The sequence below is a fragment of the Ahaetulla prasina genome, chromosome 4 (assembly GCF_028640845.1).
Source record: "Ahaetulla prasina isolate Xishuangbanna chromosome 4, ASM2864084v1, whole genome shotgun sequence".
In the NCBI taxonomy this organism is placed as follows: Eukaryota; Metazoa; Chordata; class Lepidosauria; order Squamata; family Colubridae; genus Ahaetulla; species Ahaetulla prasina.
The window spans coordinates 118,689,329-118,705,828 of NC_080542.1; the positions used below are offsets into that span (position 1 = coordinate 118,689,329).

A 16,500-nucleotide genomic window follows, 5' to 3' on the forward strand; every position below is an offset into this window, starting at 1 on the left:
AGGGTAAAAATTTGTCAGGACAGGGGGGTGGAGCCTCCTGAAGCTGCAGCTACTGATTCGCGTGATCAGATAGAACCGGCTGAATTTCACCACTGGCAGGGCCTCCAAAAATTTCAACTGTGGCTTTCATAGACTTTCAGAAGTTGGCATATTTAATGAGATGGAAGGAAAAATATTAAACTCAAGACTGAAAAGAAATCTAATCTATTTAATTCAATGGAAATAGCAGTGAAATAAATGCTGTTTTTGTCCTACTTCACCTACTATATTTTGAAATGCAACATGTGGCATGCTTCCAGTGTAGCTCCAGGCCCAGAGAAGGCTGCATAACCCTATAATAGAGAAAATGAATGTGTTATGTATATTTATGTAGATTTTTGGTCTGACTAATCTGGGCCTTTTTTTTTTAAAGGAAGAAAATTCATCACAACCTATAATTTTATTTGCCTTGCAATATGAGCCATTTGGAGTGGTTGAATACAATCAGGGCCATATTGAGATCCTTAGACGTACTTAGCTTTGAATTGTAGTAACATTCCAAATGCTAAGGTTATAAAACTATTCTCTGACTACTCGATGACTTGCAGAAAATTGAAGTAAGTACTTCATATATATATATAGTCCTTGACATGATCACCACTAAGCCCAAAATTTCAATTACTAAACAAGAAGTGAGTTTTGTCCTATTTTATGACCTTTTTTGCTACAGTTAAGTAAATCACTATAGATATTAACTTAGTAACATGGTTGTTAAGTGAATCTGGGTTCCTCATTGACCTTCCTCCTCAGAAGGTCACAAAATGTGACTCTGGAACACTGCAACTGTCATAAATATGAACCAATTGCTAAGCATCCAAATTTTGATCACTTGACCATGGAATGCTTCAACGGTCATAAGTGTGAAAAATAGTCATACTGTGATACAACAGGAGTGAAAGGATGGAGAGAAGGGATATTCTCTCGCCCAATGGGTTGTGTGGAGAAGTCTGGAATATGCAATCTCTCCAATCAAGTATTAACTTTTTATAGGATTTTTATTATTTTATTTATTTTATTAAATTTCTATACCGCCCTTCTCCCGAAGGATCTCATTAAGATTGTATTTCAACTGATTCTACCTATGGAATTGTGGCAAGAATGTAAAGATGGGGTGAGGAAAAGATGTAGCATCTTTCAATCATCATTACTTGGTATAGTCCCCTAAACCTAACCTTCTTAATGCAGCATGTGCAAAAAATAATATACTTGCTGAAGTGAAGATATTATCTCCATAATGAACTGGAGGAAATAGAAGAGAGACTCAAGATTCAGAAGGATTTTGACAGACTTGAACATTAGGCCCTATCAAACAAAATGCAATTCAGTGGTGAGAAATGCAAGGTTTTACATCCAGAACAAACTGAGCAATGTGGTATATGCATTACAATGCAGTGAAACATGTGCAGATTTGTAAATTAGGGAAACAAAACATGAAGTATGGCAAAACAGGAGAATAAACCAATCAAGACAAGATTCAGCAGTCCATCTGCATTTAAAAGATAAAGGCCACTCTTTTGAAGACAGCAAAGTCCACATTTTGGATAGAGGGATAGATGGTTTGAAAGAGGGGTAAAAGAGGCCATCTATGTCAAAACTGAACAGCCCTCTCTCAACAGAGGGGGAGGGAAATATGACATCTTCTCTCTCCTGTCTACAACACAATCTTTTCCCCAGTTCCAAGAAGGCTCCACACCCATTTGCACTATTCAGGTGACCCTGAGGACACAGATAAATCTCCAAGTGGCCTCAATGACTCCATAAAAGTATGCAAATGATCAGTTGTCTGCAAGAAATATAAATCTTTCCATTCCCTACCAAGCAGTCAGAGCTGAAGAAGCTTCTTGGATATGAAGTGAAATGTCTGCAAAGAAAAAACAAGGAAGTCCAGTTGCTTTTTGAAAATGCATCTTTGCATGGTTGCATCTTTTGCAACCATGACCTAGATGACTGAGAATCTCCATAGACAGCAAGATTTTACACTTAGGCAAGTAAAACCAAATTCCCAGGTATATGTAGTATCTGTCTCTATAGAATGGGTAGTGTCTGGCTCTACAGCAGTACTTATGAGAGAGATCTAGAAGTCATGGTAAACAATCATTTAAATATGAGACAGCAGTGTCCCAAATATATGTTAATATTCTGCTTACTGGCATCAAAGGGCCATGATTTGCACTGTGAAATTGCATTGTGAAATTCTACAAGAAGGAGTATCGGCTTAAAGTCACATTTAAATATAGTTAGAGTGCAGTATTGAGGCTAATTCTGCTCACAGTCTTGAGTTCAATCCTGATGGGGCTTAAGATTGATTCAGCCTTCTGAGGTGGGTAAAATGAGGACCCAGATTGTTGGGGGCAATATGCTGACTCTACAAACTGCTTAGACAGGACTGTAAAGGACTGTAAAGCACTGTGAAGCAATCTAAGTGCTATTGATAATGCTATCATTGCCTCTTCTAGAGAATTATCCTTTTCAAATCTTGACTATGAAAGACTTTAAAATGTCTATTCTGATTGCAGTAATCAGAATAAATATTTTAAAAAGAAGCAAATTTGTTATGGAACTAGAATTGATGAACCCATATTTTTCTGCACCAGGTATCTATGATGTCCTATTTATCCCATCTCTGCTTTGTTAGTATGCTATTCCAAAATATCAGAGAGAGGTCATGAGTCACTCAAATTGGTCCAATAGATTTGGATGTGACATTCCTTAAGGATGCAACTTCAGATCAAAATCCTTTTTCTGAATATCTATGAGGTCCCTAAAACGGACAATGGAAGTTTATTTTTTTGTTTTATTTATGCTTGTTTCTACTGCTTTCCCTTGATACCTTTATTTTAAATTATTCTTTGGCAGAATTTTAAAAAGCTTCACATTGCATTGTTTGCATTATTGAAACAGAGATGATTTTTAGAAAGACATTTTAAGCAAAACAACTTCTCAAAGGAGGAAGAACTGGGTGGATTCTGAAAAACATTGCATGAAGTTACTAGGTATGCTTTTATGCTAAAATATTATAAAAGGTTACTTTCTGAAGAAGTAGAAAATATACTCATCATGTATGCTCTAGTTTTTTCACAGCAAGGAATAACTAAGTCCTATTAATGATATGAATGTATATGCATATAAACACCTTGTTCTACATATCCATTATGTAGAATATATTATTTATAAATATATATGCACATATAGACACAAACAAACATGCACACAAAATGTATTAAAGGGTACTTGATTCGTATATTTCAAGCACACCATATTCTCCTTACAAATTCTTCTGACGGCCCAATAGATTCCAGCAGTTGGTATGCTCGAAGTTCCCTCCAATAAAAGTTGCCATCTTGTAGGATGTAGGCAATGTGCCATCTCTTTTGTGGCTCCCACTCTCTGAACAGCATACCCCAGAGATAAAGATGGCACACTCTCTCTCTTAGGGAAACTAACAGAGCTTTGAAAACCTGGCTTTGATCCCAGGCCTGAGGTTTATGTTTGTTATTTGTTTAATTACCCGTTTTGTTTTGCAGATTTCATTATTAGCCTGGGCTGTCTGTTGATTTTATATTTTTAGGTGTTTTTTTAATGTCATGTTTAGTTTTGGGCTCTGTCTGAGTCCATTGAAGTTTGGGAGCCAATACATTTAAATAAATACATAAATGTTTTGTATAATCAGGGTGAGCCAATGATTAGTTAAAACATTATAATATTTGCTTTAAACAGCCTTTCTCCCATGGTTAAACTCCAAATACCTGCTGCTGGTTTCTATTGATACTGCTAAACAGTATTGCATATAATTTTTCCTTTAAAACAAGTCTTTTTCCTGAATTATTTCACATTTTCTGTCTGTGTTGGTGAACTATGTTTTTACAGTGATTTTAAATAAAGCAAATTATAAATTTCAACATGATTTTTAGAGCACTTGAGTGTTTGCTGATTTGTGATTAATTCTAGCAGATTTTTAAAAATAAGCTTTCTCCATTCTGGAGCCCTTCAAGTGCACTCTATTGCAATTCTCAGAACTTCAATCCTGCATGGCTAATTCTGGGAGGTTTTATTTATTTATTTATTTACTTATTTATATACACACCTTTATGCTCCACACAGTACCACAGCAGTATATAAGATAACATCATAGCAGTGAAACAAAATGACACAGAAAGTATAATCTGTAAAGCTGTCAAATGAGGTTTCATAATATCAATATAAACTAATATAAATAACAGAAGTAACAGGGGTATTGATGACAAAGCTTGAAGAATGGCTGTTTTGAACAGTTCACTTTTTAAAGACTTTTTATAGGCCCAGAGACATGAAACAATAATGACTTAAAGTGGGAAACTGTTACATGGGTTGATGAAACAAAAGGTTCTTGCTCTTTCCATCAATCTTGTACACAGGAAGAATCTTTGCCATCACAACCTGAGATGTGTGCACTGTACAAGTATGATCTATTAAAAATTGATGATTCTGCAAGTACAAGAGGGCCAAGCTACACAGAGCTTACCCACCAAGAAGTAGTTCTTACCCACCAAGAAGGGAGATGTTGCATTTTGGATCAAGAATTGCCTCAAGCGTGAGGACTCAATTACAACAGTGTTGGAAGAGCTGAAGGACTGGGCTGGGCACATAGCATTCTGAAGAAAATCTGTCCATGTGATTGCTAAGAGTCAATAGCAATTTGATGGCACCCCATCGTTATTTAGCAACCTGACCAAAGTGTGTAGGTCACTATTGCCACGGTCTCCTTCAGGACTGCTTCTGGAGGAATGCAGTATGAGAGACTGTGGGAACCAGCTGGAGGAGTTCACTGAGTATAATCCAGCTCAGAGGGTTTGTGGGAAGTACTTTCTTTGTACTTTCTTCCTTAATTGGCTTGTTGTAAGTATGCCTGGGAAACTACATTTACAATTTTCGTATGTTTTCACATTTAAGGTGTCTTTCTGAAACCTGTTTTGGTTCTTTATTTTTAAGTTTGCCTGATGAGTGGAGTTTGACACCCAGGTTGAAGAATTCAATCATAAAGCTATACAAATGCTGTGTTTCTTGACCAATAGGAAAATTTATAGTATGAGTGTTCGTGGGTGTACAAAAAAATCTGCAAAGTAGTGGGTACACCACCACGATCAAAGACCCATCCCTTTCAGCATTGCCAGTACTTCCAGACATAAAGAAATGGATTGAATTTGACCACAACATACTCGTAGATGCCATTGGGTTCAAGAAAGAGCGCTCTTGATCTTTGTTACTCCAAAGACCCAGATTATGAGTTCAGCTGAGACAATGATCTGGACCAGTGAGTGCCTTTTGGTGGTTTCTGTAATTGTTTTCAGTTTTGTTGCTTGTTCTGAGTGACTTGCTCACAGATTCCTGAAGGGCTGCTATAATATATTGCTGTATTTCAGAAATGGTCAATTTGTCAATCAACATTTTTTCACAGAGTCATCTGTCTTTGGCTTATGGGACAAATGGTGCTGCCTTGGAGATGGCTTGCTTGCTTGTTTGTTTCTCAGCCTTATCACTTAACATTTGGGTCCTTTTGCTTCCTTTGATTTATGACACTTACTTCTGGTTCCCTCAGACAGATGGCTTGTTAGGATATCAATCCCAACAACTTTGTGTGATGTATGTGTGTATAGGTGTGTGAGAATGAGAGTGAAGGACTTCAAGAAATCAGTGTGGCATTTTAGGAGGAATTTCCTTCATCATTATTATATCTTGTCTTAGTATTTGAAATTTATTTTTATAAAATACTTGCAAAATTCCATACCTAATCTTCTTATTTGTAAAATAAATAACCACATCTCTCGGTAAACACTTCTGCCTTGCCAACCAAGAATTAACACGATAAATCTTTTCAATATTAACTTCAAAATCTTCTGGTTCCACTCCATCTATCTGAGCAAAGGCCTGAATAAAAATCTCTTTCAAATTTTCTTCCTTACATTCTTTTAATCCTCTCACCCTTATAGCATATTCCATTAACTTATATTGTAATATAATCCTTTCTTCATCTGCCCTATCTACCTTAACCTGAATATCATCTATTTTATTTTCTAAATTCAAATTAATTTGAACTTCATCTATTTTCCTTTGCAAATCTAAATTAATTTGGTTAATTTCTTCCAGTCTTTCCTCTGTTTGAATACTAGATAGCAATAATGGATTAATTGATTCCTTTAATTTTTTCATCTCCCTCCTCTGTTCTTCCACCATATCTTTAAAATCCAATATTTCTCTCTCCATTTCATCAAATTTTTGATCTATTTCTGAAAGATGAACCTCCATAAGCTCCTGTAAAAAATTCCTTAAGCCATCTTTAATATCTTCTTTCAATTTCTGTATCTGAAGTGATACAGAATGTTAAGATGTTAAGATACAGAATGTTAAGAAAGAGAAAAGAATTTGCCAAATTAGTGGATGAGCTTAAGAAACATCAGATATATTTTAGATGGGAGATTCCAGCTGGCTTAACAGTGAATTATAAAGGAAGAAAGTATTTTCTTAATACAGTTTTTAAAGCACGAGATTTCTACACTAATGTATTAAAGATTGGGAACCCTTTATCGATAGATGTTAAGTTGAATGGTGAATAGATGGTGGAAAATGTGTAAGATAGAAAATAAGGGGAGTGAGAATGTTTAATTTTATTATATATGATTATGGTTAATTTTTGTAAATGATTTATTTTGGATATAAATGTGTAATTTTAGGGGTACTATTTGATATATTTGAGGTATAAAGGAATAGAAAGATGGAATATTGTTTAATTTTGGAGGATAGATAGTAAAATTTAATTTGGATTAAATATTATATTTGAGAGATGGATGTAATGTTGTTATATGGTTAACTAGAATTTAATTGTTATAACTGATATATTTTGGATAAGTTATAGGTGTAATTTTAATAATGTTATTTGATATAAGTAAGGTAAAGTGAAGATTTTAATTATTACAATTGATATATTGTGGAGATAATATAGGATTAATAATAATATTTGTAATCTGATTTGATGTATGTAAATGATACCGAAGATATGAAAAGATGGATTATTGTTTATCCTTGGAGGCTGGACAGTAAAATTTAAGAAATTAAGTTGGAAATATGAACTATTCTTGAGAGCCTGTTTAAGGAAGAAAGACATTTCAGAAGAATCCTTGGTGAATATTGGAAGATGGAATGTTGTTTTGGTACTGATTGATGAAGGTTGGATATTAAAAACTATGTACTTTAATGAAGAACAAATACGAACTCAATTGGAAATTTCTGAGAGCGGGGAGTCGAGGTTTTAAGGAGTGACTATGGATTATGATTTGTGTTATATTTTAATTTTTGACTGTTAGTTTTATACCCTGTATTCTGTTCTGGGAAGTCCTGTGGGGTGGAGGGAGGGAGGGAAAGGGAGGGGGAGGGGGGATGAAGTAGAAAATGGATTGATGGTTAATGTACAGAGATGATTGAAGATGTATAATCAATGTAAGATCGGAGCTGCCTGGCTATCATTTCAGAATGATGGGAAGGAAGGAAGTAGAAGAGAGAAGGAGGTAGAAAAGAGAAGAGGATGAAGAGGAAAGGAAGGAAGAGGGATAGAAGAGGGAGAAGAAAGGAGTAGGGAGGAAGGAGGAGAGGAGGTAGATAAGAGAAGGGGAGGATGGTCGTGGAAAGTAGAAGAAGGTAGAGAAGGGAAGAGAGTAGGAAGGGGGTGGTGACCGGACAGGTCCGATTAATTGTATATGATGGTACATTAAATATGTTATTGGATATGAATGTTAAAATAAAACTTTTTATATATAAAAAAAAGAAATCAATGTGGCAAGCAACAAAGTATATAGTCCTATGAATAGATGTCACTGGCATTTTAAAGGAATCCATCATCAGTACATAGTTCAAGGAATTAGTGATGCTTTGAATAAGCAAATCTGCTGATAAAAAAAAAATGAAAACATCACATTACACCAAACAAGATAAACTGACCATCTAACCAGAATAAATATTTTCCTTTATAAATGTAAGCTCAGAATGAATGTTTTTTTGAAGACTGGATCACCAGTGTAAGTTAATTTAAATTATGGGATAAAGAACTAAGTCAACTAACATGATTGTGTTCTGTATACCTTATTGAAAAATAATAGGCTATATTCTACACTTTCTTTGATCAAGGTCCTTTTTGGCAAAAATAACAAATTAACCACATCATATGGTACATTGCGTAGTATGCAGACATGAACAATTTGAAAGAGAAATTATCTTTCTCATAGTTTTTATGGTTACTGAATAGAAAATACTAATTTTGTCTTTAATTTTCACCTCAGCTGATTTATATGAGTAATAGCAAGCAATTTGTTCTAGCATTGCATCTGATCTCTGGTAACAGCAGTTGTGCTCTGGTAAGGCTGAATTTATTACTGCACTATGATTAGCAAATACAAATACAAAACTACATATGAAAAAGTCTGCAAGCACATCTGAATTAAGAGCATTTTATTTTCATGGTATATCATGATGCTCAAGTGAAAAAATCTTTGGTACCCAAAAAATAAACCCCAGAAGTTCAATGAAGTTCCCCTTATTTCCTGATAAATATGCTTAGGTCAAAAACATTTCAGTTCATTGGTTGCGGTAATTAAAACAACAACAGCACTAGAAACATTAGACATGTTAATAACTCCAAGTGATTTGAACAAAAGATGAAACAATATAATAGGAAGTTTGCAAATAATGTACAACCAATTCAGTCTCTTCGTTATCACAAATGGAAATATAGCAGGCAATTTAATCTTCGCACTACACAATAACTCCATTGCTTCAGTGACTTGGAAAATTGGGAAATGATTTAAACAGGACAACCTTATGCTTTCTGCTGGACTAATAGGATTTAATGTTAATGCAGCATTTAGGCCTGTGGTATTCACAATAATGTTCTCACATAGCAAATACTAATAATTAAGGTTGCTGCTTTCATATTAGGAAATACACCTGTCTCGTGTAACATAGCAATTTTATCTTTAAAGGTTTGCTGGTTGAGGAGTCACTGTGCATGATAAAAACTTATTATGTCAGTGAAATCTAAAATGTGTTGCCTGCAAAGAAGGGACTTTAGTTAATTGGTGAAACCCTTTGCTGGATTTTTGGTTTCACAGGAAAAAGTATGCTAGTTGAATAGTTGCAAAATGGTGGAGTAGCCAGCAGAAGAATGGAAGTGTGGGAAAATGAGGGAGAATTAGAGAGAAGAACTCTTGCACCTAGCTAACTTTGACTGATCTTGAAACCCTGAGTTGCTTTGAACATAGTCAATCTGTATATATGAGAGAATCAGAAAATCTCATCATATAAACCAGGAAAAAAAAATCCTGGAAGAAGGATGGCAATGGCCATATTGTTACTAAGAAAATCCATATCCGTTAAATTGTTACATAAACTCAACTTGATGAGATCTTTATCTTTGTTTCTGTGCAATCTCAGCATCTGCCCAATCATATCAAGGCTTGAAAGCCAAACAAAGTCTATACTTGGAAAACTACCAGCTAATCCCAGGGCTATAAGACACTATGAAGTAAAAAAAAAAACTTGGCTGGAAAAGAAACAGTGATACACAATTTCCACACTGTTGCTAAGGGAACTGCAAGGATGCATCCACGAAGTCACCAAGAGCAGAGGCAATCTCTACAATAGTTGAGAAAGTCTTCTACCTTTTATACTTCTGCAGGAATTTCTGGGTCTCAGCACATTTTTAAAACAATGCAAACCCTCAAGCCATAAATTTATTTCAAATCAATTCCCAGGGAATAAAAAGTAAATTAAAAACAACTACACCAGTGGTTTGCCATGCAGCCCATATTACTGAGGTACAGTATAAGTCAACAGCCAAGTCCAGTATACTAACTTAGCAGCATTTGGTGAGAAACACTAGGAACTTATACAAAAATGGCATATTGCATATAAACACACAAAATTCTCTACAGTACAGAAAAGAGTCTTCAGTTTATGATCATTTGTTTAGTGACCATTAGAAATCACAACGATATTGAAAAAAGTGACTTGCGACTGGTTCTCTCGGTTTTGACCATCACAGCCTCTATGGGCTCAAATGATCAAAATTTGGGTGCTTAGCATATGACATACATTTATAAAGGTTGCAGCATCCTGGGGTCATGTGACCATTTGTAACTTTCCCAGCCAGATTCCAACATGCAAAGTCATCGGGGAAACTCAGATTCAGTGAACAACCGCATGACTTTGTTACATGGCAATGGATAGCAGTGAAAGGGAGGTCTGTCTTGATTCCATGCTATTTATGCTATAGGTTCCTGAAAGGTCTCATTATATTTCCTATGTTTAAGTGTTATCAGTTGGAGCCTACAATTATTTCCTGACTGAGATCACAGGAGGCAGAGTACAGACACAAATATATCATGTAAAAACATGCCAGCATATTTTTGATCTATTTTAAAACACTTTGTACAGTTTAAGCAGCACTTAGCATATGCAATAAATCAATGCACTAATTTGCTTTCCTGCCTAAATTTACTAGGATATTCAGCTATTGCTATTTGATGACATTTTGGTAATATGGAGCTGGAAGTCCTGGGATCTGCAAATGAAAATTTGTGATTGCATAGAGCTGGATTGGCCATATTGCTCCAAATGAATGAGATCACGAGGAAGCTTGGGTTGAAGCTCTGTGGGCGTTTTGCTGTGTCTCTTGCTGAAAAAATCAGGTGCATAGGAGCCAGAGTGGTACCTTAACAAAGACCATAAAGCCCAATCAGAAAAGAATGCCAGAGGGTATTGGAAATAATAGTTGTTTCTCGTGTTCATGAATTCAGTGAATATACTCTTTATGTAGAATTGCAAGCAACTTGGAAAAAAACCCCTTAGCTTTTGTAGGTTAACCAATGCCCTTTACTTCTTCCATTCTGCTGCAGACTGAACATCAGTTTAAAGCTTACGATTTATTTGCCCAATTATTTTGAACTATATGCTGATTTGCTCATTCTGCTGCTTCTGTGTTTTTGGGTAGACTTATACCCAACTTTTCATTCAGCAGCTCAAGATGGCTTTTATAGGCCTCCCATTTTTCCTCACACCACTGCCCTCTGTATTGGGTTGAACTGAGAGAGAACTTGCCCAAAATCACCATGAACTCCCATGGCTGAAGGAGTTCTTAAAGCTGATTTCTCTGAGCCAATCCAATCCCTTCACCACAACCTATTTGTTTCCTTACCTTTTTATACTATACAATTCCTTGTTCTGGGACTTATGTCTATTGACTTATGCTTATGTCTATTGTAAGCAGTTATCCCAATACTTTTCATGCTTTTAGCATGAAGTGCGAACAAATGACCGTATTTTTTTTATTATAAAGAATGAATGGCTTACTTTGCATTTTGATGCCTTTCACAATGTATTTGTGTGTCACCCCCCCACCCCAAGAATAAAACTTTATCTTAAAAAAAAGCACATCTTCTCTTGCTGGTACCCACTTACCTGCCAAGTTAGGCCAAATGACTCCTCATTTGGAGGCCTGGAGAAGGGAGGCGCCCGACTTGAGCGCCCGACCCTTCAGTGCAGAACTCACTTTGCGGGGGAGCCGAGCGCGCAGGCACGAGGCGGAGGCTGGCGCAGGCGGCTCCAGGCAGCAGTTCCCCTCCCACTCGCTCGCACATGCTGCCGAGCAGCCACCGCCGCCGCCAGCTGGAAGAGCCGCGCATTCTCGGCCGCTGACCTTCCACTTAGTCCGCAGGCTGCCCCCGGCAAGTCACCTTCGCTTGCGGCGGGCAAGGCATGCCCCTGACCTCCTGGGCGGCTCTTTCCGCCTGGACGCTCAGCGGGGAGGTTGACCATGAACCCTCAATGCGCCCGCTGTGGCAAAGTCGTCTACCCGACCGAGAAAGTCAACTGCCTGGATAAGGTGCGCGCGCGCCAGGTGGCCGGGCCAGCTGCTTCTTGGGGCGAGGGGCGGCCGGGAAAGGTGGAAGGGAACCCAGCGGGCATGCGGGAGGAGGGATGGGTGAGGAACTGCTTCGGGATGGCTCCGTTCCCTTCCCTCTGCCTCCGGCATCGTCTCAGAATTTACGTGTGCAGAAGTAGAAGGACTCCAAACTGGGACATTTTAAAGGCCCTCGTTTCTTTTTGCGGGGGATTATTCTTTGGGGCGGGCGACATTGAACTTAAAAGGAATGTCATTTGAAATTATGTGCGGAGGCTGGGAAGAGCCTTTCTTACCGGACACCTGTCACCTGTCTTGGATGGCAGCTCCCGCCACTGCCGTTTCATCTCTTCCCCTCCCTCCCCCCCCACCTCCCGCTTCCCCTGATGCCAGCCGTGTAGTTTATGCGCGGGCAAAAGTGTTGGTTTCGAGCTCCCCAGAAAGAACCGGAGGGTGGGGAGGGAAGAGGTGGTTGAGCCTCGTGGTTGCGCGGCGGTTCCGGGAAGGGCGGATGGATAGAGAGAAAAGCCTGCGCGCCTTTCGGGCCAGGAGGCTCGAGAGGAAGTCCGGTGCTGAAGAGCACGGCGCGGGCTTGGCTTTTCCCTCTGCTTTTGGGAACTGGCCTGCGGCGGGATCGGGGATGAGCGGAAGCGCTGAAGGCGGCGGAGCAAGCCGACGAACAAATCGCCTGGGTAGCCCCTGCGCCTCCTCCCCCACCCAATATCGCAGTGGCGCTGGCTTCAGTAATGAACTTGTCACCCTGCGGCTGACGCATTGCTAGCCCTGCCTGCGGGTGGAGGCGAAGGAATGTACCGAGCTTGATCTTCCCTGTCAGACTCCAAAGAGTCTCCTTCAGGCCCTTCATCCCCCAAAACCTGCTCGTCTGGATAGGCTTCATAGGGAGTGAAGAGACAGGGCCTCCCTTTCTTCCATGTGAACGCCGTGGGACTGTCCCCCTTCGACCTCCCCAAGTCCTAAAGGTGAGTCCCTCATCTGGGACTCGAACCGCTTCCTCGCCTCCAGCGCTGCAATGCAGAAGGGGCTTCTTCGGCGGCAGCTGTTACGTAACGCCGCCCGCCAGCCCGCCCGCTCGCCGGCTTCTCTGAGCAAAGCTTCGCGAGGGGGCAAGGAGTACATCACCTCCCGAGCCTCCCCTTCTCGCCGAAATGATTTCAGTCTAGCCCGCTGGGGATCACAAAAGTGCGATTGTCTGAAGGAAACCGCAAATAGTGAGGCTGTGACAAAAATGCCTCCGCCCCCCACCAGAAGGAGCAATAAACAGATATTTGGTCGGCATTAGGGTGGGTTTTCTGTGAATGCACACATAAGTCGGTGGCGTTGATGTTTTCTGTTTGGGGATGGACCTTGGGAAGAAATTATGTATTTTAATCTCATGTCCTTCTGTTAACTCAAAATAACAGGGGCAATGTTTTCTGGAGTAAGGGAGGAAAAACAATGCTTAAAGTTAAACTACATATAATAATGATGTGGGATAGGCTATAAAAGAAGGATGTGATATAGTAAAGGGCCTGATAATGTGATGTTTTAATTTTTTTTTTAGTGAGATGTCTATCACATTGGGCTTGATTAATGTAGAAGCAAAACGCTCAGTCAGTAGACAATATTTAAGAAGGCAGATTAAAGACATGAGGAACTGATAGTTACAAGATTAAAGGCATACTGTTGTTTTGGGAGGAGACTATATCTCTGGTCACTTTCAAGAAACTGTGCATGAAGTTTTAATAAGCAAAAGGAAATGCTGGTATTTGGGTCAAATTAATCCCTGCCTTCACAAAACATTTCTTCCTTTCTGTGGGTACATTGGAGCAAGAACACAGAAGGAGCCAGTGAAAAAACAATTAGTCGGGATTTGATTGTCTGTTAGAAGCAAAACTTTAGTCCATTATGACTTTGTTGACTTCAGTTCACAAACGCTCCAAATACTTGAAAGTGCTTTACAATGTTACCTTTACCTATGTCAACAGCAGCATGAATGAAAATGCTCCAGTAGTGGCATTTGTAAATTGTAAATCAGCAGTTGAAGTAAATTCTCTGTAGCTGCGAAGTATTGGGAAGACTTCTAGGACCCCGTCCAAGCAGAATGAGCAGGCAATCCATTGTGTAATAGGATGGTTTGCAACATTCTGAAATCATATACATTTAAAGGCCCTATTTTGTAAGACCATTAAATCTAGATTCCAAAATTACTCAGTTATAGCCCTGAAAACTAATAGATCTTAAAAGGAGCACCTCCACTCATTGCATAAATACTATATTGGCAATGATACCACTTATAACCATACACATTTTCTTTCAGTACTGGCACAAGGGATGTTTCCATTGTGAGGTCTGCAAAATGGCTCTAAATATGAACAACTACAAAGGATATGAAAAGAAGCCTTACTGCAATGCGTAAGTGTTAAAATGTTAACTTAAAGAAATGTACTCATACATACTCATTAGCTCAGGTGGCAAAACCTAGGTGATTTGGATGATCTTGAAAAAAAGAGAAGCAAGGTGAAGCCTGATTACTTCTTGAATGGGATGTAATCAGAAATCTCAGGACTCTAGGCTAGGTGGAAAAGTAAAAAAATATTCTACAAAATGGGCAAGGCAAACCACTTCCATATTGTTGTCAAGATCTATATGTATATGTTAATGAAGTCACCAGCAGTCAAACTTTACCCAAAGATTTTGCCTTACATGTACTGACAGGAGGGATATTGGCTTTGACAGATATATTATCAAAAGGCAACTTCTCAAATTAATATTAGTTCAATCTCTGTCAAGTTCTTTAGCGTGAAGTCTTTTAGTATACAGGAAAGCCTGTTTTTTCACTTTGCTTTAGAATGATGACCTTCAAACTCAGAAGGATTGACTACAGTTTGTACAAAAATTTGTACAAGATCATTCTCAAGAGTTGGAACGACTTGCCTGCAGAAGTTGTGAATGCTCCAACACTGGAAATTTTTAAGAAAATGTTGGATAACCATCTGACTGAGATGGTGTAGGGTTTCCTGCCTGGGCAGGGGGTTGGACTAGAAGGCCTCCAAGATCCCTTCCAACTCTATTGTTGTATTATATTATATTATAAGTTTAATGGCCCCGTTAGAATGAAATTGTGTAAAATTTCTTAATCAATGAAGAGTTTCCACTCATGGTTTTGGAGCCAACACTATCAAAAGGTTAGTAGATACGTTTTATGAAATATTTTTATGAAAACTGAATATATACCAAATACACACACACACACACACACACACACACACACACACACACACACATTGTTAGTATGTCCAGGATGATCTTGCTCAAAGGTAGATTTTTTTTGGGAAAACTAGTTTTCCTTTCAGGTAGGTAAAAAAGGTAAAGGAGTCCTTGCAGAGTCTTATTCTGCTAGTCATTGCTGACTGTAGGTGTAGTGGTGCCCATTTTCATTTCGAGGTCATTGAGCCAGTGCTATCCGAAGATATTTCTGTGGTCATGTGGCCAGCATGATGTCACAGAGGGCTGTTACCTTCCCAGCAAAGTGGTAGCTATTTATCTACTCACATTTGCATGCTTTTGAACTGCTGGCTTGGCAGGATCTAGTGCAAGGAACGGAACTCACCCTTCCAGTGGTGCTTGGGTCTCGAACCTGGGTTGCTGGCTTTCCAGTCAACGTACAAATACACATATACACACATATATAGTATATTATATTCCCTTTTTTCCTGAGTGTTCAAGTTTGTTTGAGGAATGTCAGAAGGGTGTCTCAGGGAAGAGGGAGTAGATTCAAATACTTAGCATCTGAAAGTAAGACAAGAACAGGAGTGCAAATTTTACAATGAGAAATGAATAAGTGTGAATTATTTTCTGACTGTGAGAGCTATTAAGCAATGGAACAGCTTATTTCCTGAAGTTGTGGGTGCCCCAACATTGCTGCATTAAAAAAAAAAAGAAGACTGGACAACCATTTGTCCAGAATGGTATAAGTATTATGACTGTGTGAATTGCAATAATTTTTAGGCACTGTATAAAATCATCAAGATACTTTAAACTCCAAGATAATTAATCATAATTAGATCCAATGCAATATATCTGTATTCAATGCAAAATACGTATGCAATCATGTTAGGAGCAATTCTAATATACTGCCCACATAGATTAAAAATAAGCACTCTCCAGGAATAAATTGTTATTTTTCCAGTGAACATTTTATTTCCTTCAGTATAACCTAAATGCTTTTAGTTTGATAATGGACTCCTTAATTGGATGTTGGATATTTTTAAAATCCATTTTTGCATACTGGTAATGGAACACTTTCATTTAAATCTATTCCTTGTGGTTCCCCAAAGCTCCTTTTGGAACACATGGAATATTAAAATGTTTGACTTGGGATGTGTGCCCAATACATCTAGTTTAGTATGCATAGTGTTTGTTTGCCTTTCAGAAAACAGAGTTCCCTTTTGAGTCCTGAAAAGGGCAAGTTGCCTTTTGCTGCTTGTAATTTATTTACCTGCTTTTGTTTTTCATCTTGTTGGTCAAACAAAATTAGA

General features: G+C 38.4%; 1 protein-coding gene across 2 annotated transcripts in view; it reads left to right on the forward strand.

The window, feature by feature from the left end:
- Positions 1-11,685: 11,685 nt before the first annotated feature.
- LOC131197630 (LIM zinc-binding domain-containing Nebulette) overlaps positions 11,686-16,500 on the forward strand; it is a 116,726-nt gene continuing 111,911 nt past the window's right edge. Inside the window, exons 1-2 of one of the 2 annotated variants that reach the window (XM_058181935.1) lie at positions 11,686-11,944; positions 14,280-14,374. In XM_058181935.1, the coding sequence (XP_058037918.1) occupies positions 11,876-11,944; positions 14,280-14,374 (164 nt within the window). In that variant the 5' untranslated portion in view covers positions 11,686-11,875. The remainder of the gene's footprint in view (positions 11,945-14,279; positions 14,375-16,500) is intronic. The other variant, XM_058181936.1, reaches the window with a different exon arrangement.